The sequence below is a fragment of the Rhinatrema bivittatum genome, chromosome 16 (genome assembly GCF_901001135.1).
Source record: "Rhinatrema bivittatum chromosome 16, aRhiBiv1.1, whole genome shotgun sequence".
Taxonomy (NCBI): Eukaryota; Metazoa; Chordata; class Amphibia; order Gymnophiona; family Rhinatrematidae; genus Rhinatrema; species Rhinatrema bivittatum.
Genome location: NC_042630.1, coordinates 20,290,688 through 20,314,304, shown reverse-complemented (window position 1 = coordinate 20,314,304; position 23,617 = coordinate 20,290,688). Strand labels below are relative to the sequence as shown.

The window sequence follows — 23,617 nt, the reverse complement described above, 5'->3', positions numbered from 1 at the left end:
CTGGCTCCCCATACAACAGATTCATTTTAAAATTTTGACGTTGGTACATCGAACATTTTATGATGGTTTGCTTTATTTGAAAAAACTCATTAAATTGGTACTTACCTTCTCATTTGTTGTGATCAGCAAATTCCCAATTATTGTCTGTACTAAGTATTAAGGGAGAGCACTTAAAGGAAACTTCAGGCTTTCTCCAGAACAGCTCCGGTGTTATGAAACCGTTTTCCTCAGGGTTTGCGTCAATTGCATAAGTATAAAATTTTCCGAAACTATTAAAGGTGCATTTACTCCGGGAAGCTTTTTCACCTTTTTTTGCTGGTAGCATAACATAGCATACAACACCACTTTAATCATGGTTTTATTTATGTGTTGTCCGTTTATGTGATTGTATGTATATTGAAACATGATTGATTTTATAATTTTTTTATGCTTGATTTTTATGTTCTATTTGTATGTTTTTCTCTGTAAGTCACTTAGAACAGAAGTCTGGTAATTAAGCAGAATATAAATTGTCAAAAAAATATTAAACTGTGCACAGCTCAGAGACATCAACCTTTGTAAAGTCGGAAGAACTGTTTATTGGAAATATGGCCAACATGTCTGAACAAGTACAGGCACAAAAAAAAAAAAATTCTGAAGTGTACAAAATCAGGAAAAGAACTCCAATGTTTGACATGTTTTCTGAACAGCAGGGAGGGAAAAAGTCTTGGAGGAGCTCGACATAAAAGTTTAAAAAATCCACCATGTTCCTCAAGCAGTTTCTAAAAGAAGTCAACATCTTCAGGTGCATCTAGGTCTCTGTACTCTATAATCGCTCGGGGGTCACCTCTGATCATCCTACAGAGGGGGAGAGAGAGACTGGTGTTAATAGGAGATCACGCTCAGATAAACAATACAATCTGGGAGGTCACTGGGAGGTCCAAGTAAGGTAGCCACTATCTGCCTATCAGTACCCTCCTATTGTGCTACATAGTAACATAGTAAATTACAGTAGATAAAGACCAAAATGGTCCATCCAATCTGCCCAACAAGTAGTTCAGGGTTATAATGCCATTTTGTGCAGGTTACTCCCCGTGCAGAAATATTACACCAAGAGCTACCATAGGTTATCTCATTTCTAGTTCTTACACGTACTCTTCCTTCAGTCTATTTACAGTTTCCCAAAAGAAAACATCAGTAAGTGGAGTCCCAACGAAGAGCATGAAACGAAAATCTGAAGTGGATGTGAATTTTGTCAGTCACGGATGGAAACTCTGCAAACGTATCTCACTCTCTGTGAAAGACCCACATAGCCACTCTTCACATGTCCACTAAGGTTTAAAAATATTTTGTTGTAATTTAAATTTATTTTGTTACAAGGTAGATAGAGTTCACCTTTAAGTTTCAGAAGTAAAGCAAAGTTGCTTACCACTAACCGGTGTTCTCCTTGGACAGCAGAACAAATAGCCCCACAAGTGGGTGATGTCATCCAACGGTACAAGGTTTGGGATCTTTTTTTCTCATAGCTCAATTTTCCAGAAGCTTTTGGGCATGCGCCTGTCTTCTCGCATTAGCATCACCGTGCACCTCTCCTCAATTAATACCTAACTGATCACAGCTTTCTGGGGAGGAGGAAAGGATCGTGTGGCTGTTTGTTCTGTTGTTCATGGAGAACACCTGTTCTGGGTAAGCAACTTAGCTTTCTCCATGGGCAAGTAGCACAATACAACCATGAAAGTGGGGACTCCCAAGTTGAAGGCTACTGTCAAATTTTAACTGTGTCCAAGTAGCAACCTGTGTTTTCTTATGTGGCAAGCTCAAATCATATTTAATTACATTCTATAATACTGCTTGTCCAAAAATTGTCCTGTAGTGACTCTTGATCCAGACAGTAATACTTGGCAAAACTATGCACTGATGACCATGTTACAGCTCTACAAATGTTCTGAGAGAATGCGCAGTTGCCATGTGCTAAGGTAGCCACTGCCTGTACTTGATGGGCAGAAAGCCATCTTGATAATGTTTGCCTTTTCACTTCAACACCAGATCTATAGATATGACATGACAGAAGCAGCTGTGTTAACTTCTGTGTTGCTTGATTCTGTACAAATAGTAAAAGGGAAGCTCTTCTACAATCCAGCGTAGGCAATGTTTTTTTCCATAACGTTCTAAGTGGCTTCGAACAGAACGACGGCAACATTATTGTCTGGTTAAAGTGAAAGTCCAAAAATACCTTTGGCAGAACTGGTGGATAAGTTCTAAGTATTGCATTACCTTTAAATATTTGAGTGTATGGTGAATAAATTACCAAAGCTTATAGTTTATTTATTCTTCTCGCTGAGGTGATCGCAATGAGAAACAGCACTTTCCATGTGACAAACTGAGCTGTAGCCTTTGGGCTTTGTTAACGGATATAAAACTACATTTAAGTTCCATTGTGACGGTGGTAGGCTTAATAGTACCTTTAAATTATTTAGGTCTTTGATAAATGTTACTACTAACGGATCTCGGCACTGAAAAATGTGTTGCATGCTTGCGGAATGCTGCACTGGTACCTAAGTGCTCTCTGACCAAACTTCCAGAGGGAGTTAGTCTGGTGTAGCAAAAAGGAGATGACTATCCAATTTATTCAGGCATGAGCTTTTGACGGCAAAGTCCACTTTGTCAGATGCAACGTTTTTTTTAAACCTCACCAAACTGGTTTTAAACCTGTATTTGAGAGATGAAGATAGCTCAGCAGGTTTGTGACAGATGAACGGATCTGCATTTTGAGTTTTCACCAGGTTGCAAATCTTTTCCATTCAGCATCATAAGATTTTCTTGTTAGTTTCCTTGATGCTAGTAGAATTTCTTTAAAATTTCTTAGATCGTAGAATCCAGAAGGTCAGAGACCCCGCCTGGTGGTGCTGCTCTGCTCGGCTCCGAAGATGGGTCAGATGGTAAAACTTGGGTTTGTTATTTTGATCACATTTAGTTTCATGTTTCCTTTGATTCCAACTTCATATTAGAAGTTGAAGCAGATGTGTCTGGGTTCTTCTGATTTCTTCTCTTCCTTTTGGAAGTATGATGCTGGTAGCTTAGCTTTAAGCTTCTCTCAGTTGTTCAAATATTGGAATCTGTCTTGGTATTTCTTTGCTTAGCAAACCTTTCATCTAGGATTTAAAGAAATCCACCCAGCGCTTCTGTAGGAATTGGAGAAATTACTTACCTGATAATTTCGTTTTCCTTAGTGTAGACAGATGGACTCAGGACCAATGGGTATAGTGTACTCCTGATAGCAGTTGGAGACGGATCAGATTTCAATCTGACGTCAGCCCGAGTACATATACCCCTGCAGGAAGTGCAGCTCTTCAGTATTCGCCTCGAAAAGCATTGAGGATAGATGTATGACTGACTAATTTGAATAACTTGATTAACTTTATAACTTTATTTTTATTTATTTATTTAACTTTTTTATATACCAACATTCAAGACGGTGGTCCCATCATGCTGGTTCACAAGAAACAGGGGTGTAATTATAATAAATTTTACCATTTAAACAATAGTGCAGAAAAGCAGTTACATATAACAAGGAAAACAATAACTTGGAATGAGAAGGGAAATGAAGATCAGATAGTTATATATATGTGTAACTTGAATATATATATATGTGTCAACTTGAATAACTTGACTAATTTGAACTGGTTGAATTGGCTATAGCTGGAGACCGCCAGTGCCCTCAACCGAGAAACGTCGACACCTGGTAGATTGAGTGTCCTAGATGAAGGAAAGCTTGGCTTACCCTTGAATCACTCGCTCCCGGGGATGTCCCCTGAGAATTCTATGAGTAACAGCAGCCGTGGGTGGGATGCTGAGTCCATCTGTCTACACTAAGGAAAAGGAAATTATCAGGTAAGTAATTTCTCCATTTCCTAGCGTGTAGCAGATGGACTCAGGACCAATGGGATGTATAAAAGCTACTCCCAAACCGGGTGGGAGGCTGCCCGAGACCCACTTAGTACTGCCATTGCAAATGCTGTGTCCTCCCTAGCCTGAATATCCAGGTGGTAAAACCTGGAGACTGTATGGATGGAGGACCATGTCGCCGCCCTGCAGATTTCGGCTGGTGACAGCATCTTGGTTTCCGCCCAGGACACTGCCTGGGATCTTGTAGAATGAGCCTTGACTTGTAAAGGCGGTGTCTTGCCTGCTTCCACATAGGCTGCCTTGACTTCTTTGATCCAGCGGGCTATGGTTGCTCGCGAGGCCGCTTCCCCCTGCTTCTTCCCGCTGTGAAGGACGAATAGATGGTCCGTCTTTCGTACAGTTTCCGTCCTTTCCAGGTATCGGACTAGGAGTCTGCAGATGTTGAGATGGCGTAGACTTCGAGCCTCTTCCAAATTCTTCTGCTCATCTGGCAATGGTAGCGAGATGGTTTGGTTGAGATGGAAGTGGGACACCACTTTGGGGAGGAAAGACTGAACTGTGTGTAACTTGATGGTTCCTGGGGTGAGTGAGGAACGGCTCTCGGCAGGACAGTGCTTGTAGCTCGTATATACGACTGGCTGAACAGACTGCCAGTAGGAAGGCGGTCTTCAATGTTAATAGTTGGAGAGACAGGCCGCAGAGAGGTCTGAAGGAGGTTCCTGCTAGGAAATCTAGGACCAGGTTAAGGTTCCAAAGAGGCACTGGCCACTTTAGGGGTGGTCGGATGTGCTTGACTCCTTTCAGGAAGCGGGAGACATCCGGATGAGAGGCTATACTGCCGCTCTCGGTTCCGTAGCATGACAAGGCCGCCACCTGTACCTTGATGGAGTTGAGGGACAATCCCTTCTGTAGGAATTCCAAAATTGCAGGAATTTTGACTGAGTATGGTATGATGTCGTGGTCCTCGCACCAGGATTCGAATACTCTCCAAATCCTTATGTATGTTAGGGATGTGGAGAACTTGCATGCTCGGAGTAGGGTGTCAATTACTGCCCCCGAGTATCCTCTCCTCCTTAGGCGAGTCCTCTCAATGGCCAGACCGTAAGAGGGAATCGAGCTGGATCCTCGTGGAGGATCGGTCCCTGTTGGAGCAGGACTCTGTGGGGAGGTAGCGGCAGGGAGTTCCCTGCCAGCAGTCTTCGCATGTCTGCGTATCACGGTCTTCTCGGCCAGTCCGAGGCCACTGGAAGTACTGGCCCCCTGTGGTGATCGCGCCCAATGGGGGCCACGGCGGGAAGGCGTATAACAGAGTTTCCGGTGGCCAGGTCTGTACCAGAGCATCTATTCCATGGGTCTCGGGTTCCCGTCTGCGGCTGAAGAAACTGGGTTCCTGGGCATTGGACCGGTTTGCCAGGAGGTCCATGGTTGGTTTTCCCCAACAGTTTACTATCAGTTGGAATGCTGTGGTTGACAGTTTCCATTCTCCTGGATCTAGACTTTCTCTGCTGAGGTAGTCCGCTGCGACATTGTCTTTCCCAGCAATGTGGACGGCCGAGATCTCTTGAAGATTCACTTCCGCCCATGACATTAGGGGTCTATTTCCCGAGACACCTGTTGGTTTCTGGTTCCTCCCTGACAGTTGATGTAGGCCACTGTTGTGGCGTTGTCCGAAATTACTCTGACCGCTTTGCCTCGGAGTCTGTGACCGAACCTTAGGCAGACTAGTCTGACTGCCTGGGCTTCTAGGCGATTGATATTCCATCCAGACTCTCCTTTGTTCCATTGCCCTTGGGCGGTTAACTCCTGGCAGTGTGCTCCCCATCCTCGTAGGCTGGCATCTGTGGTGAGTAGGATCCAGGTTGGGGAGGATAGTCTCGTTCCCTGGCTCAGATGGGCTTCTTGTAGCCACCATCGTAGTTGGGCCCGAACACTGCCCGGGAGTGGAAGCCGTATGGTGTAGTTCTGGGACAGTGGATTACATCGTGATAGTAGTGAGCGTTGTAGGGGTCTCATGTGAGCCCGTGCCCATGGGACTACTTCCAGAGTGGATGCCATGAGGCCGAGGACTTGCAGGTAATCCCATGCTGTGGGGCGAAGTTTGCTCAACAGGGTTTGTAACTGGGTCAACAATTTTGATCTTCTTGTCGGTGTCAGGATGACCTTGTCTTGTTTGGTGTTGAACTGGACTCCCAAGTATTCTAGAGATTAGGAAGGCTGCAGGCAGTTCTTGTTTGTGTTGACCACCCACCCGAGGCTCTCCAGTAGAGTTTTGACTCTGTTGGTAGCCTGGTGGCTTTCCTCTGGGGATTTCGCTCTGATCAGCCAATCGTCTAGATAAGGGTGCACGCGGATTCCTTCCTTCCTCAGTGTTGTTGCCACCACTATGATCTTGGTGAACGTCTGGGGTGCAGTGGCTAACCCGAAAAGTAGTGCCTGGAACTGGTAGTGTCGGTAGAGGATTGAGAAGCGTAGAAAATGCTGATGCTCTTGATGGATCGGAATGGGTAGGTAGGCTTCTGACAGATCCAGGGAAGTAAGGAACTCTCCCGGTAATATCGCCCTAATTACCAAGCGTAGGGTTTCCATGCGGAAGCGAGGAATCTTCAGGTGACGGTTGACCGCCTTGAGGTCCAGGATAAGTCTGAATGTTCTTTCCTTCTTGGGAATGATAATAGATGGAATAATGGCCAGTATTTATTTGTTGTGGAGGCACCAGTGTTATAGCCTCTAAGGCTAGTAATCTGGTCAGTGTAGCTTCCACTGCCATTCTCTTGGAAGGGTTGTGGCAGGGCGATTCCACAAACTTGTCCAGAGGGAGGTGGTGGAAATCCAGGTAATATCCCTCTTGAATGATGGATAGGACCCACTTGTCCAAAGTTATCGCGACCCATCTTTGGTAGAATAGGGCCAGTCTGCCCCCAATGGCTTCTTCCTTTGGATGGATCGGCTGATCTTCATTGTGGGGTGCGGCTGGGGGCTGGGCCCGAGCTGGCTCCCCTTTTATTGTGCTTGTTCCAAAAGGACTGGCTCCAGCCTGCGGGGGCGGGCCGCTTGATATAAGTTTCTATATGGGTTGAAGCGCTGTGATCCTCTGCCCCGGAGGTCCAGGGGAAGGATCACTGGTTTCTCTTATTCCTATCCTCCAGTAGCCGCGGCAGTTGGGACTCGCCCCACTTGTTGGCTAGGTTCTCTAGTTCACTTCTGAACAGGAGTGTTCCCTTGAAAGGCATCCTTGTGAGTCTCGTTTGGGAGGATGCGTCGGCTGACCAGTTTCAGAGCCAGATTTGTCTTCTGGCTGCCACGGTGGATGAGACTCCTCTAGCTGCTGTGCGTACCAGATCCAAAGCGGCGTCCGCGAGGAATGATACGGCTGGTTCCAGGGCTTCCCCAGGAGTGTTGTTCCTGGTCTGTACTAAGCAGGCATGTGTCACCCCGGCACAGCAGGCCGCGATCTGTAAAGACATAGCGGAGAAGTCAAAGGACTGTTTGAGGAAGATTCCAGACGTCTGTCTTGAGCATCCTTGAGTGCTGCTCCTCCCTCCACCGGGATAGTAGTGCGCTTCGAGACCACGCAGATCATGGCATCCACTTTCGGACATGCCAGGAGATCTTTGGCGGCAGGGTCCAGAGGGTACATGGCTGGCAGAGCCCAGCCCCCTTTGAATGTGGTTTCTGGGGCCTCCCATTCCAGGGTCAATTAGTTGCTGGACGGCTTGTAATAGTGGGAAATGGCAGGAGGTCTGACGAAGTACCTCTAAAAGTGGGTTCAGCTTAGGTTCCCCCGAGACACTAGTGCCCGGGATGGCAAGCTCTTTGAAGCTGTGTGTGACCAGGTCTGGAAATTCGTCCTTTGTGAAGAAGCGTCTCATGGTTCGATGGGGTTCTGTCCCCGGAGGGAGTTCCCCTTCCTCCAGGGGTTCTGACTCCTCATCTGAGATGTCTGTGTCCCCGAAGGTGGGGCTTCTGGGTGGTGGGATCACTTCCCTGGTCATAGAGGGTCCTGGCATGTTGAGGTCCTCTGGTGGGGCCTGTGACCGCATTGTAGGAGGCCCCGGTTGCATGTGGACGGAGGTATGCAGACCTTTGAAGAATTCCACCCAGGAGATAGAGACTGGGTCTAGACTAGGGGGCGCTGTGTCCCTGGGGAGCCCGTTTGAGTGGGGTGTCCCGCTGTGTGATGCTAGGTCCGGCATACCGCTCGAGAGGCTGGGGTCCGGTACCGGCTGGGGAGGGCCATGAGTTGGGTCCCCTAGGGCCTCTTCGCACTGTATACACAGGGTCGTGGCCTCCTCATGCTATGCAGCTCTAATGTGGCATGCTGGGCAAAGGCCCTGAGCTTTGAGCTTATTTTCAGGCCGTGCCATGATTTGTGCGCGTACAATACAGTTGCGCGTTCCGGTGTGCGAAGATGTGCGCGTAGGTTTGGTGTGCGCATGCAGAGCGATGTGCGCGTAGTTGTGCGCACGGGTAGAAATTATGCGTCCAGCACAGTGAGCGCGTGGGCTAAGTGCTTCACTTGTGCGCACAAGGGATTTGTGCGCACGGCTCGCCTCTGTGGGCAAGGATCGAGACGGCAGACAGGGCAGTGAACAGGGCCAAAATGGTGACGGCGACCACGCAGACAATATGGCAACCACCTCGGAGGGTCTCCACATGGGAGGACCCTTGGATCTAACCGGGGCCTAGCCCTGCAAAGGCAGATCAACCCAGTGGCACTGGTCCCAGCTGGCGACCTGTGCGTCTCCTCGAGCTTCGGAGACTAGAGACTTTTAAATAGATTTCTACCTTACTTTGTCTCGGCACTTCCCGGTTTCGGTCCGGGTGGTCTCCGGCTGCGGGGGGAGAGGGAAAATACCTTCACCGCCGCGATCGAGGTTGGCCGCCGGACCGAGGCTTACCTCTGAGGGATCACAGAAATCACCTCGGAAATCTCAACTGGGGGAGGGACCCGACAGGTGTCACCGCAGGAGAGCGGGGTTCGTCTGTAGAGGTAAGATTTCTTCTTAATTTGGTTTTCTTTGGTAAAATTTACTCTAACGCTGTGCTAGCGTGCATACAGTCCCTAACTGCTATGGAGACGTAAAATACTGAAGAGCTGCACTTCCTGCAGGGGTATATGTACTAGGGCTGACGTCAGATTGAAATCTGATCCGTCTCCAACTGCTATCAGGAGTACACTATACCCATTGGTCCTGAGTCCATCTGCTACACGCTAGGAAAGAATGTAATTCTGGAAATGGTGGCATTGCTAGTGCAGATCCTTCTCCAATAGGCAGGGCTTCTGCCACCAAGACTGGTGCTGATGCTGTTAGATTTGCTGGACAGAGTGGACCATGGGGTATTGTTAGCCCGTTGTAGGGAAGTGGTAATAGATGGGATGGATTAAATTGTACTCTGGACTATGGAAAGGCAGGCGCAGCAGGTAGCATGTAATGTTTACTTAAGGTTGAAATGGGTGAGGCAATTAAAATCTTAAGGTCAGTGGGGTCTGCATTAGTCTTATCATAGTCTATAATGCCCTTTACTTGGGCTTAACTGGGAGATGTTAAGGAAGCTTGCAGGTGATACAAAATACGGCCGCCAGAATTTGGCGTGGGAGACCTATGAGGGAGGCTGCAGCTCCCCTTTTGAGGAGGCTACACTGGATACCAATTAAATCCCCCTGTAAGTTTAAAGGTTTAGTTCTTGGCCTTGAAGATTCTGACAGGAGGTTGGGTCCCTAGCAGTTATCTAACCGGTTGAGCTGGAAATGCTCTCATCGCCTTTTAAGATCTAGTCACCAATTTATGCTGCAACTTGCTCCAGTGAGGGCTTTCCACAATATTAGCGTTCAGAATCAGCCTTTTTCTTCTGTAGTCCCAGTATGGTAGAATGAGATGCTGACTGAAATCAAAGAGAAGAGAAAGAATTGATGAAGCTGTGTAGGAGATTAAAAACCTGCTTGATGCTGGGAAGTAGGAAGATGAACGACATTATACGGTTTGGACTGGACTGCTTTAGATGACTGTAGATTTTATTGATAGCTGGATGGACCAGTTGTGCTGATGTTTTATGCTGTAGAATGTTTTAATTGTGTTTAGTTTTTATAAAGTGATTAATACATATTTTTAAATAAAAATTAATAACCTGTCTAGGTCAGAACCTGCTTCCTGCCTTGCAGTTAAAATCCTTATTTTAGCGTACATTTTTCTCGTGTCTCAGCCCTAGGCCTTCTGTGCCGTGGCGTCTCGGCATCGAACGATGGTGCTCTGACTTCAGAGGTTGATGACTCAGCGCTATGCTGCTTTGGCATTGATTTTTCTGCTGTTGAAACCATACCTTTTTCTTTGCAGAAAACCTCTCTGAAGGAGAAGAACTTAGTCTCTTTCTGAGCTTGAAACCTCGTATTTCAGCCTGAGGCCCCAAAAACCCAACTCTGGCAGAGACGTCCCGCCGCAGGGGCCACAGCTTGTGCAGCCATGCTTTCGGCCAAGGCATTTTAAGGCATAATTCACGGACATCCGGCTACTGCCAATTTCCTGTGACTTTTTTTTTTTTTTTTTAGAAGATTTAAAAGAGGCTTTTTCCCTTTCTTGGCTAAAGTTGATTAGATGATTGAGGACTTTTTTTTTTTCTTTTTTTTAAAGAAAAATGTGATGACCCAGGGGAGAGCTTTTCCAACCGTTCGCATGAGCGGACAAAAAAAAAAAAAAAAGAGGGAGGCTCACATGGAGACGGCAGCACAGGAACTGCCGTGCATGCTGAGAGCAGATTTAAAAATTAAAAACTGGCTCATTGAATGGCGTCACACACGTGTGGCTGTGCGCGCAGCTTGGCCACAGAGAAAATCCTAACAGCACAGTGGAATGAAATGAGTCCAAAACTACTGCTCTTTGCCCAGAGGAATTAAAAGTGTGATTTCTCTTTTTTATTTTTTTCAGTGCAGCCTCTGCCACCGCAGATTTAGACGAGAGCCGAACGTTATCAAACCTGGCACAGGTTGAACCGTTTATTTGGTATCTAATTGCTTTGGGACAGGTTACACCAGAACAGGTGCTTCCCAGTTCTTAAGAGTGTAGGTCTCTTAAAATTTGATGGACTGGGATTACGACCCTTTGGGCATTACAATGTTACAAAAAAATACCCTGCGCTGACCTTGGCTTCCTCACAGGACACGGTCAGAGTAATTTGACATACAAGTCCTTCTAGTGTTGAAGCATTTTTAGTGGGAAGTAAGCTGGAGAGGTGGACCAGGTGGCCCTAACCTGAGACCTCTCATGATCCGACACAGTATTTCCCAGCCCTCTCTCATGCAGGCAACACCTAGCCACAATGGTTATGCAGGAGATGAGATTGCCATCCATTATGGATATCCTGAAAACCTGACTGGTTAGGTGTGCCTCCAGGAGAAAGTGGGGGAGAGTGATTTGATACACTAGAGATGCAGGGTTAAACCCTGCCTTCCCACGGGGCACTGAAACTGACCGTCGACCGCCCGCTTCCTCGAGCTCAGGAAGGTTTAAGTGCTCACACATCCTGTAAGAGGTGATTCTGGGACAAGAATCAGAGGCTGAATAGGCGGTCTCTGAACCTTCACAACTTCCTGGGCACAGTGCCTGTAATTGACCTGCCACAATATCTTATTGTTTTAATCAGATTAGCTATACCCAGGAAAGCAGAAGGAAGCTGCTCTTCCTGCACTGGAGGAGGGGAGAAGAGGTTACAGCAACAAGTGCTAAAGCTTGCATGTTCCCTCTAGTGGGGATGCTGAGGCCTCAATCCAGCTGCAGCAGAGCTGGACTGAGGCCTGTGGAGGTCAGACTGAGAAATCATCTGCTGCCCCAGGGATTAACTGCTCAGAGGCGAGCCCCTGCCACAGACCCCTCACAGGTGGAACGTGCTGCAGAGCTCCGATTTGAGCTGCAGCGTGAAGGAGAAGCTTTGCAGCTTCACTAGGCTCTAGTTAGACACAGGGAGAGGATGGCTATGCCCGTTTTAGCCCGAATCTCTCAGGGGAAACAAACTTTGGGCCTCATCCCAGACACCTGAAGCCCGGGCTAAAGGAATTTTAGGATGATGCAGCCGAGGACGCGATGCCCTTTGGGGCAGTGTCCCCAAACTGTCACACCGCCCTTAGTGGCACTCCTCCTTCAGGATCAGAGAAAACCATCTTCTTTGTGTTTCCTTTTCCCTTTATCCGGACAGTCGGTCTCTGGAGACAAAGAAACAGGATTTGTAATGGTCCGAAATAAATCCTGTAATCTCAGCCTACACAATGTTAACATCTTGAGAGACGTAAGCAAGCAAAAACAAGTATGGTTTAATCCCAGGCATTTTATGCAACCCACATGTATATCTGTAAGGGATATCTTAGCCCTACGGGTTAAGCACCTCTTAAAACTAGGGGCTTTTTTTTTTTTTTTTTAAAGAGAACAGATGAAACCTGAGGAGTTGCACTAATCATTGGTTCTCTGCAGTGTGGATGAAAAAAAACCTATGAAATTTAACACAGGGCTGTTACACGTGTGCAAAACATTCCAGAGAATTCTAGCCAACAACTGAACACCTTCCTTACTGGTTGCTGTATGGTGACGGCATCCACATGTGCCACTGTTTATCTGCTGGTCTGTGGGGAAAGGAACTTTTTTTTTTTTTTTAATTGCAGATAAGAACATGGGATTCCGACTGACCTGTTCCGGGGCTTGCCTGGGTAGCCACCCTGGCCTCGGAATGAATCGTAGTTGCCACGGCCGGCTGCATATGGGGCAGGAGCATAGGCAGGTCCAGCTGATACCAGGTACCAGAGGGAGGAGGGGGGGAAAAAAAGCAATTTGAAAAGAACAAATATTCAGTTGTGGACTTTCTTCAGCAACACACACAGAACACTATTCCACTGCAGCTAACAGCCACCACCTCAGATCCTGGCCATTTCTTTCTACTAGAATTTAAGATGCAGGCAAGTATGTTTTTGCTAATAAACTGTTTCTTCCGCGGTTTCTACATTTCATCTAGCTTTCTCTCTGAAATTAATTTTACTGGGTTTTTCGTTTGTTTTTTTTAATTTATATTCTGCCTTTTGTGACCCTTCAAATCAGATTACATTCAGGTACTTTTATTGCAGATGTATTAATCATCTTCTGCAGTAGCACAAGATGATTTACAATAGAACGTACATAAAATCAAAAAAATAAGTAATCAACTTAAAACAAAATACAACAAAATCATACAACAGAATAGCCAAGAAAAAAATAATTAATGAACTGTAGTGTAGAAATTTCCCTGTCTCCAGAGAGCTTATTAAGGGCCTCATTTACTAAGCCTTTTTCCCCAGAGACACAGAATGGGAGAAAAGCCTTAGTTAAACAGGGCTTAAGTTTGTTCTTGAAGCAAGGGAGGGGCAAAGTAACTTGGCCAAGGTCACAAGGAGCAGCAACTGTATTTGAACCCTGGCTTCCCTGGTTCTCAGCCCACTGCTCTAACACTAGGCTACTCCTCCACTCTTATTTCTGTTCAGGCTGCCATAGGCTTTTCTGCGACATTCTTCGCTTGACACACTGCTGAAAAATGTATCCATCTCATGAGCAGTCCCGCATACTACCATTTCCAGAATCCAGCCCAAGGAGATGCAACGTGTCCTTTACACATCACAGGCCTACCTCCCACCAAATCCAGCCTGAGGCGACACAGCAGCTCTCTTTTACACACACCCCTTCCCCAAATCTAGCCCAAAAAGATGCAGATCTGCTCTAACCACCCCACCCCCCAAACTCCAATCTAGCTTGATGAGATATGGCAGGCCTTTCTTTTTTTTTTTTTTTATACACACAGACACCCCCAAATCAAATGGGGGATGAATGTGTAAGAGACGTGCCAGAAGTGGTTCGTCTCTTACACATACACCCCTTCACCCAAATCCAGCTGCAACATGAAAAGTGTGCTCACCTCCGTAAGGAAGCATGGGCGGGCGGGGCTGGCCATAGGACAGGAGCGTCTGTGGGTTCTGGTTAGGGTACAGCATTCCAGGCGTCAAACCTGCAAGGGATACAATAAGAACACGGGAAGTGAATTACTGCTAGCATGGTACAAATCACAAACCCCTGCCATGTATTCGCCAGGGAGGGACGACGCTCCAGAGCTCTCCCAACAGGGGGAGGGGCCTGTTTCAAAGCCAACCTGACTTCAGAGGTCCTGGGCACGTGTGCCAGTGCCATAGACCTGTCATGTCCATATGGTAACCCCTGCGATGCACCCCCCCCCCCCCACTCCTGCCCTTGACGGTAAGTGTCAGGCCTCCCTTAATATGCCCCCAACCTCTTGGTTTGGACAGTTCACAGCTACCCTAAAAGTTCCAGCTCAGATCTTCCTTGCTTGGCTTGATAAAAAGAAACTAGCAGGCGATTCCTGCAGGGAGGAACTAGAGCAGAAACGCCCACTCTCTCTCTGCCTTGGGTTCTGATCACCAGCTCTGCCCTGTGTGATCTGCATGCTAACCAATGGCAGTAGTTTTGATCTTGGGATGCCATTTTTTTCCTCTCTGTAGGAGTTTACAAAACACGAGCCAAGAAAGAAGAAAGAAAGAAAGAAAGAAAGAAAGAAAGAAAGAAAGAAGAAAGAAAGAGGAAAGCAAGGCTTATTACACAGGGGATTCATCGCTGGGTCCCCTGCCTTCCTCTTACTTTGTCCTGGCACGGGGGGCTGGTTGGGTTTTATGTCTGGCAGCATGGGGCGCTTGGCGTCCATCAGGAAGTTGTTGAAGAAAGAGACCTCTTTCTTCACCTCCTCTATCTTCTCACTGTGCTTGTTGAAGATGTGCTTCCGAACGAACTCTGGGCCCTGCAAGCAGCGATGGAAAACGAGCCACAGAAAGTTAGGACAGCGAGCACAGGATCCCAGCCTGAGACGGCTGGCTCTTCTTTAGGCACTTACTCGCAGCCCCTCCAAGCAAGACAGCAGCAGCTTGTTCTCTGCCCCACTATCCAACCTCATTCACGCACTACCCGGCCTGAGGAGATGGCCCAAAGCTGCCAGGGCCGCTCGTGCACTACCCCCTGCACCCTCGAGGAGACAGGTCTCTTCAAAAAAAGCCTAAAAACATGGCTTTTCAAAAAAGCATTTCATAATGAGAATGGGGAATAGGTAGTACTAAGAAACTAGAAAAGGACTTATACACACAGGCAAAAGTCACCAGATAACATATATGCATTCCTTACCTTTATTTTTATCACACTTAAGTTTTAAGATAAAGAATTACAGTATATCGCATATATGGATAGCCTATTAGGGGAACTTCAATACACACTACATATAGCTTATAATATTTTGGATCATGTATCGGAACAACTTTGGCACCCACTGTTTAAAGTAAAATCTATTTCAAATTTATTGATGTGCCTATTTGTAAACCGTTGTGATGGTATATCACTTAACGACGGTATAGAAAAGTTTTTAAATAAAATAAATAAACAAACAACACACTACCCATTCCTCCTCTGTGCAATTATTCACCCCAACACACCCCAAGGAGATGGCTGGGACCCTTCATGCACAGCCCACCCCGCTGCCAGCCTGAGATGTCGTCAGTGTATCAAAGAAGAAAAAAAATAAAAGTGTATCTTGCATGGATTCTTCTAGGAGACAGACTGAAAACATTTAATATTTTTTTTTAAACAGTTGGTGATGACAAGAACGGGAATAAAATTCAGGAAGGGAGAGGGACGCTACTTGTCCAGGGAGGGCGAAATATAAATGAATTTAAATAAATAAAAAACCAAACACACTAAAGATCCCTAGTAGCAGGAGGATGGAAATGAAGAACCAGGGTAATCTGTGGTAACATTTCTGTATGGAGGTGACCCGCACAGAGCAGCGGTCAGCACCCTAAACAGCTGGCTGGGCCACCTTGGTCCTAACCTGCTATCACTGTTACACACACACACACACACACACGGCTCCAGCGCAGGATTCAATTTCCTTCTCTCGTCTGGCACGCACGCTGCCCCAGCAGGGAGAGCAGCAGTGCAAGCTTCCCTCACCGCAGAAAAGGTACAGCCTGGAGGAGGCTTTTCCGGGCATTTGCTGCCTTCCCTGCTAGGCCTCTCCCCTCACCTTAAACTTCTTGCCGCTGAGTGGACACAGCCACTTTTCCTTGCCCAGCTCCTGGGTGTTGGCGGTGACGAACTTCTCCACCTCCTGTTCGGGATCCTTCCGGCCCATTTTCTGAGCCTCCTCATCAGACAGGGACTCCCGCACGCTGAAGAGTGGGTTTAGCTTCTCCTCGAACGTCTTCTGCCACTCCGTCACTGTGGAACAAGAGATCGTAAAAGCGAAGCTGCTTACCTGTAACAGGTGTTCTCCGGGGAAAGCAGAACAAAAAGCCACACGAGACAGTGATGTCATATCACGGTGCCCTCAGCTCAGAATGCTTTTTTTTTTTTAAAGTATTGTTCTGAGCATGCGTGGCAGTTCCCGTGCGACCCTCCCTCAGTCTACTTCTTAGCTATTGTCAACTTCTCATGGAGGGAAGGAGGGACTATTTTGCCACTGTGCTTAGATGGGCTAGGGCAGCGATATGCAATGTTGATGCCATGTGACATAATAACCTCATGAAGTTTTAAGCCATTATCCATCTTTTTGGCTGCTCTCTGGTTTGGTAGATAGGCTTTTCCTTCAATCATTTCCAGATGGGCTTCCATGAATTCCAAGATTTGTCTTGGGATGAGATTTGATTTTTTTTAAAAACCTCAACCTGGTACTAAATTCATCCAAAACGGAACTACTACTCATCACACCAGAGAACAGCTCCTTCACCCCCACTCATCCAGCCATACCAAAAACTACACAAGTGAGAGACCTAGGAGTTCTAATTGACAATCACCTGAACCTGAAAACTACCATCAACAAAACCACCAAAGACTGCTTTTATAAACTCCAAGTACTGAAAAGAATAAGACCTCTGTTCCACACTCATGACTTTAGAACGATTCTACAATCAATCATCTTCGCAAAGCTGGACTATTGTAACACCATCTTGCTTGGTCTCCCCTCATCACACACCAAACCACTGCAAATGGTTCAAAATGCCTCTGCCCGTATACTCACTAACACCAGGAGAAGAGACCACATAACCCCTATCCTAATGGGCCTCCACTGGCTACCCATCCACTTCAGAATAATCTACAAGGCCATTCTCACCATATACAAAAACATCCATCAACTAGCCCCAATTGACCTTCATTTCCCCCTCTGATTACACACCTCAACAAGACCGACAAGAGATGCTTACAAAGGATCACTTCAAGTACCCCCATCCAAAACTACCAGACACATTACGCTAAGAAATCGGGCCTTCTCCACAGCCGGTCCTACCTTATGGAACTCCATCCCCCCAGATCTTAGAATGGAACCCAGCCTCTCAACCTTCAAGAAAAGACTCAAGACCTGGCTGTTCTTGCAGGCTTTTCCTAACTCCAATACTATTTAACTCCCAACAATCAACACACATCACCATCAATATCACTATTAGCTACCTCTTACAATGTAATTATATGTAATTATCTGGTTTTCCTTTTCCTTCTTACTCCAAGTTCTATTTTCCTTGTTACATGTAACTGCTTTTTCCGCACTATTGTTCAAGTTTAAGTTTATTTTGCACTCCTGTTTCATGTGAACCAGCATGATAGGACTATTGTCTTGAATGTTGGTATATAAAAAACTTAAATAAATAAATAAAAATAAATAAATTTCCCTACAAACCCTGGATACTGCATCTGAATCGCAGTCTACATCTCTGATAGAGCTCGCGTAAGATGTGCTCCATGTATGTATCCAGATTTGCAAAGACTAGCATGTGAAGGATGATTGGATGTGGCTTGTTACAGTGATATGAATTATATCTTCTTCTCTGAGAATATTAAGACATCCTGTCAAGTTCTTGTCTGAACTTTCTTTGGGATGACATAGCCATTTGTGAGAAGGAAAGAGAACTTGATTTTTTATTTTTTTTAATGGACTATGGTTTTCTCTAATTTGCTCCCAAAGAGGCTGTCTCATAAACATGATGTACAAGCATATTGTGAGCCCTCTGGGGTTAGGATAAATACCTACAATACCTGAATGTAATCCACTTTGAAGTGCTTGAAATAAAGAATCATTTTTTCATAGACATCCTCTCTCAAGCCTGATGAAGTTAACCAGACCATTCTTCTTGCCACTATGGAAGAGGTTTTCAATTGAGTCACAGTTTGAGTGTGTAAGGTGTTTTGTGCAGTCTCCAGGGTTCATCATATCACAGTTGAATAATCTAACGTCTTCCTCTGAAATTTTCCTGGAATGTTCTTTTACTCTTTGCAGTTTGCTGTAAAGGTATTGGGTCATCTTATGAGCTTCTGTTCTGGATTGGAGGGTTGTTCCCTGATAAACCCTCTTGCCTACTGTATCTAGTAGCCTAGGGTCTTTATCTGGAGGCAATGCTGATCATAGTTTATTATTTTTTGCTTTCTTCTTAGCCGACTCAGTAATGAGGGATCTTTGTAAAAACTGGACTTTAGTGTGTCCAGGACAATTTTGTACTCTGTATTCAACGTCTATATTCTCAATATCACCAGGGTCGAAGAATAGAGTTTTCCAAATCTCAGATTGTACTTGTAATAATGCATCATACGTTGGGACAGCCTTGGGAAGCTGAATACATTTCCTAATTTCCTGCCATTCCACAGAAGCTGCATTCTCTTTTTCTAGTTTATAGGGACCAGCATCCACCATTTTTTTGTAGAAAGCCAGGTATAGCAGTGTCTTCCAGTGGTGGTGCTGCTGTATCTGGCTCCGGGGACAGGTCAGAGGCAAGTTGGGAGAAGTAACGGCGTCTCAAACTGGATTGAAACCACAGAGTTTCATGTCTCCTCTAATTCCATATCTATGTATTATGCAGAGTCCAAAAAGGGTTTGGCTTCTTCCGATTTCATCTTTTTTGAAGCATGATGGTGGAAACTTAGCCTTAAGGTATTCTCGAAGATTTTGATAATTGGAGTCTGGGTTGATATTTCCTTGCTTGGTAAATCCTTCATATATATGTTGTAAGAAAACCCATCCATAGTTTATGTCTAAATGAATGCATTTCCAGTAATGGGGGGGACGGGGACTATGTTAATGCAGGGCCTCCTTCAGGGAACAGTACTCGTGCCTCCAAGACTGGGGGAGATGCCAAACTGCTCTTTGAATCATTGGACAGAAATATACTAGAGACATCAGACTCTGCTTATCTTTGTTATTTTTTAGGTAGCACTGAGGACTTTACAGCAAGGTGTTTATGCACCTGTGATTTCTTGTTGTTTGTTGAGGTTTTCTCCCCATGTTGCTTCGACACTGGCTCCCCCCTTATCATGATGTTTTGGCGCCAAGCCTTCTGCGCCATGGTGTCCCGATGCTGACATTTCTGAGCTATGATGCTTTGATGGCTTTGCGCTCCAATGCCTTGGCATTGACACCGATGTGGGTCCCTTCGCTGCCATATTTTCTTCATGTGATTTTTTTTTTTTTTTAAAGAAGTTTCCGACGGTGAAGAATTCCAACATCTTTTTTGATTGACTCCACTCTGAGAAGTTTGAAAGCCCATATTTGAGCCCGAGATCACGAAAAGCCAATGCCCATGGTGACATTCTGCCACAGGAGCCAAAGTTTGAACTGTTGTGGTCCGGTCCAAGGCATTTTAGGCATAAATCTTGTAAACCTGTCCACTGCCATTTTCCTGTGACATTTACCACAGGATTTAAATGAGGCTTTGCCTTTTCTTTCCAAAGATAACTTCGATAATTTGTTTTTGTTTAAAGAAAAATCGTGACGAGTTGAGAGAATTTTTCCCAAACGTTCACACGAGTGGACACAAAAAAAAAAAGACTGAGGGAGAGTTGCGCGCACACAGTAGCGTGGGACCTGCCACGCATACTCGGAGTACAAAAAAAACCCAAAAAACAAAAAACAACTGAAGGAGAATGGACTGATTTGGCACCACTGGATGAAGTCACCATTTTGTGTGGCTGTGAGAAGCTTGTCAGGGAAGAAAGTATGAACTTCCACAGTACTTGAAAACCACAGAGAGATGATGTGACAATTTATGAAACCCCAGCCTGCTCTGCACGCCATACCTTCTCCGTGACTAATCCTGTTGGGAGGCATGGGCCCTCGTACATGCATGATTCCACAGCGGTTGGGCATGGCATCCTCGTTTGGGTATTCACAGTTCATGTAGTAGTCAATGGAGTGCACAACGCGCAAGTAAAGCAGCAGCTTGTCTAGGACCTGGGGGAGAGACATGAATCATCACCTGCTGAGCTTTACAGTCACTGCCTACCAAAAACAGGGGGGGGGGGGGGCAGTGAAAGTAAGAGAGTAAGACAGCCTTGGGAGGAGGAGGAGGAGAAAGAGCAATATGAAGGCTCACCAATGGTCCTCTGGAAGCCCCCTGCTCCATCTATGTGCAACCAGGAGGCATATCAGACCAAAGGCACGTCACCCCAATAGCCAGGCACTTTCCCCTATAATTCTTCTCTCTCAGGCCCAAGCCTAACTCCAGAGCAGCAGGATATGCTATCCCACCATCTGCTGCTGGAGGTACAGCCTAACACCTCAGGGAGCCTCCAACTCCAAAAAAAAAAAAAAAGAGAAGGTTTGAAATCAAGACTGCAGGGTTGCACATCTACCACCTGCTGGAGACAGAGAAATACTGAGGGACTGCAGGTGGCAGTGTCAGCGAAACTTTGTCTCCATCTGCTGGAAGGGAGGCAAAACCCAGGAATCTGGACTGATCCGGGTACGTACAGGGAACAGAAGCTTATCCCCTTTACTGATGGCTGTAAAGCTGCCCAATTACAGGATTCTGGAAGCCGCTCCTGGAGAGGAAACTGCTAGCGAGAGCATGGGAGACAAGCTATAGAAAAGCTTCCATACCAAAGACAGGATTCGTTTGTATAACTATGCCTCTACCTGTTCTTAAAGGGCTGAGGAGGAATGGCTCAGTCCATTAGCATTAAGAAATTTCCATCAAAATTAGAGAAGGTGGCTTCAGAAGGTACTCTCTCATGGTTATGAAGCAGGAACAGAACAAGTAGTTGGCTTTTGGAGCAATTTTGATTAATTCTCCAATTCTGCTCATTTCTTGTGAAAAGTGGTAGTGGGTATTGTGTTCAAGATATGAAAATGATAAATCAAATGTAAAAAAAAAAAAAAAGTGATCGATCCCTAGGTGAATCCTACTGGTAGCTCCACTCCCTACTTCTCCTTCCCTCATCCAATACCTTGATGAGCTTCTCATCCCTCTCCACGTTCATCTCGGAGGGATTCCCTTCTTTGGGTGGCTCGTCAGGGGCCTCTCCACTGCTGCCCAGCAGCTCCTCTTCCTCAGCGCTCACCTCCTCAATCAGGTAGTCTGTGATGTTCTTCAATATCGGGTTCTGCGATGGGAAAGCCTACCAGGTGAGGAGTCAGGGAGTCAAGATGAAGCACTCAGGACAAATACAAGTGCCCAGTCACCAACAAGAACAGCATAGAAAGAAATAATGTAGGCATTTTCTGCAGCCTGCTGATAGTCACTGTACAGGCAAAACTGCTATTTTGATTGTGCCTAGTAACCTACAATCAATATTAACTTGTCTTCTCACAGATCAGTTTTACCCATCTTGTACTGTAATGGAATTATTTCTGACTACTCTGGCTGAGGATGGACTTGGAGGTTGGGCCGTATGGATTCAGAGTTCTTACCCAGACACAGACTAGTTTGAAGGCCACAGGCCAATCTCTGAGTGAACTCGGCTTTACTGCTTTGCACTCTGAAATGCTTATGAACAGGTAAGAATCTGATTGTTGTAGTTATGCCAGTAGTTCTATGGTGAGAAAGAAAGCAATTAATGATGTTAAAGCCTGAGAGAGAGTGAAGGCCACACAGCTGTGCCTGAATTTGATAAGAACTCAGAGGGAGGAACACTGCAGCTCCTCCAAGCATTTAGTGCACAAGGAGAAACAGCTAGAGAGAGAGGGAGCGTGCGCTTCTGGAAGTGATAGCTCAGACTGATCCTTTGGAAACATGTAAGCTTTGTGTATATGTAGCAATTACCTGCAACTAGTTCTTCTGTGTGATCTGATTTTAATTGCTCTGTCCTCCTGCTGATCAAATAAACTTACTTTCCTAAATACTGAATCAAAGTTTGTGTGTGTGGCTATTTGTGTAGGGATTAAGCTCCGGGATCAAGCTCCCAGGTACAATCCCAGTAATTGTGGGTGTGTGTACACTGGGTAAGCCCCCTAGGTAACTCCCAGTGTAGACCCCAGTGAGATTAGCCCCCCAGGTCAGAGTCCCTGGGAAGAATGCCAGTGTTGCATGGTCTGAACCCGGAACAGATGCCCAGGGACACCCCTTCCCCCCCACTGCAGCACACTCTCTCCTGTGACACTGACCGCTCCATCTTTGGTGGCCTCACCCTCCCTGTTAGGGCTCCAGAGCTGGGTGCGATCATCCAGCATGTGGATGAGCTTGGCAGCTAGTTTGATGTCGTTCCGCACGATATGTTTGTGCTGCGTGATGCCATTCACATGCCGCACGCGGCGCGTCAGGTCCCTGTTCACCCCAGGACACAGCTCGCACTCTCGCAGCTGTACGGGGAAGGAGAGAATAAACGTTGAAAAAAAAAGAGAACATAGCAAAATAAAGAGATGGAGAACACACACACACACACACACAAAAGTGGAAAAAAAAAAAAAGAACCATGACTTAATGTTTGTCTTCTCTTGTTTATCCTAGCCCCCACCCTCCCCTCTCCTAGGTGCCTCAGATGCTCTCTGCGACCTCATCCACCATCCTCCATGAACTTTACTACAAGGGGCAGACAGAATTGCTGAGGTTAAACTCCGGAGTCTCGAATAATAATCCCAGTTCTACTACTGACTGCGTGTGACCTGAAGACAAGTCACTTATCTCCCTGTGCCTCCGTTCTAATTCCTGGCTCTGTCACCAGACTCTGTGTGTGACCTAGTGCCAAGAGCTATCTCCCTTCCAACTGGAGGTGCGCTGAAGGTTCATCCTGCCAAAGCCCCTGGCTCTGACTGAGCTGGGGGTACCAGGGGACAATATTTTGTCCTGTTCCCTCTACCGATCCCAAAACACTCACCCGGATGTTTTGCAGGTTCCAGCAAATTTCCTTGATATTCACACTCCGGTCATAGGTGACCCAGGCTCTCCTAAAGAACCTGCAAGAGATTCAAAACACGAAACTGCTGTTGGAAATTCAGCCAGCAGCAATGGTTCCTACTGCCAATATCCATGTTTATTTTATTTATTTATGGTTTTTTATATACCGGAGCTCCTGTATACAATACATATCGCTCCGGTTCACAGAGAACAGTAATAATTACTGCCGGGTGGCAGTTTACATGGAACAGTTTACAAGGAACAGTTTACAAGGAACAGTTAACATGGCCATTTACATGGAACAAATCAGAATACTCGATCTAAGTAATAAGAAGACAGGAACTAATTAGTCTCAACTTTAAACATATAAATAAGGCAATTTATAATCTTGGATAAATAAGGCAGTACATTAGAACCAAAGGGCAGGGGTTGCTATATCTTCTAGTTCTTAGCTCTCTGGGAAAGCTTGCAGGAAGAGCCAAGTCTTTAGTTTCGCCTTAAAAGTAGTGTGGCACGCCTCATGTATACAAAAGGTGTACCTGGGTATCTCTCCACAACATATATAGAGCAGGATGTACT

General features: G+C 46.0%; 1 protein-coding gene across 10 annotated transcripts in view; it reads right to left on the bottom strand.

The window, feature by feature from the left end:
• Positions 1-550: 550 nt before the first annotated feature.
• The window catches only part of SRRT (serrate, RNA effector molecule), a 50,449-nt gene continuing 27,382 nt past the window's right edge, over positions 551-23,617 (bottom strand). For 2 of the 10 annotated variants that reach the window (XM_029580166.1, XM_029580167.1), the window contains exons 12-21: positions 23,019-23,097; positions 22,309-22,503; positions 21,153-21,323; positions 20,004-20,157; positions 15,970-16,163; positions 14,541-14,697; positions 13,807-13,908; positions 12,555-12,651; positions 9,666-9,768; positions 551-837 (exon numbers count right to left, since the gene is read on the bottom strand). In XM_029580166.1, the coding sequence (XP_029436026.1) occupies positions 823-837; positions 9,666-9,768; positions 12,555-12,651; positions 13,807-13,908; positions 14,541-14,697; positions 15,970-16,163; positions 20,004-20,157; positions 21,153-21,323; positions 22,309-22,503; positions 23,019-23,097 (1,267 nt within the window). In that variant the 3' untranslated portion in view covers positions 551-822. The remainder of the gene's footprint in view (positions 838-9,665; positions 9,769-12,554; positions 12,652-13,806; positions 13,909-14,540; positions 14,698-15,969; positions 16,164-20,003; positions 20,158-21,152; positions 21,324-22,308; positions 22,504-23,018; positions 23,098-23,617) is intronic. The other 8 variants (XM_029580172.1, XM_029580175.1, XM_029580170.1 and 5 more) reach the window with 7 other exon arrangements.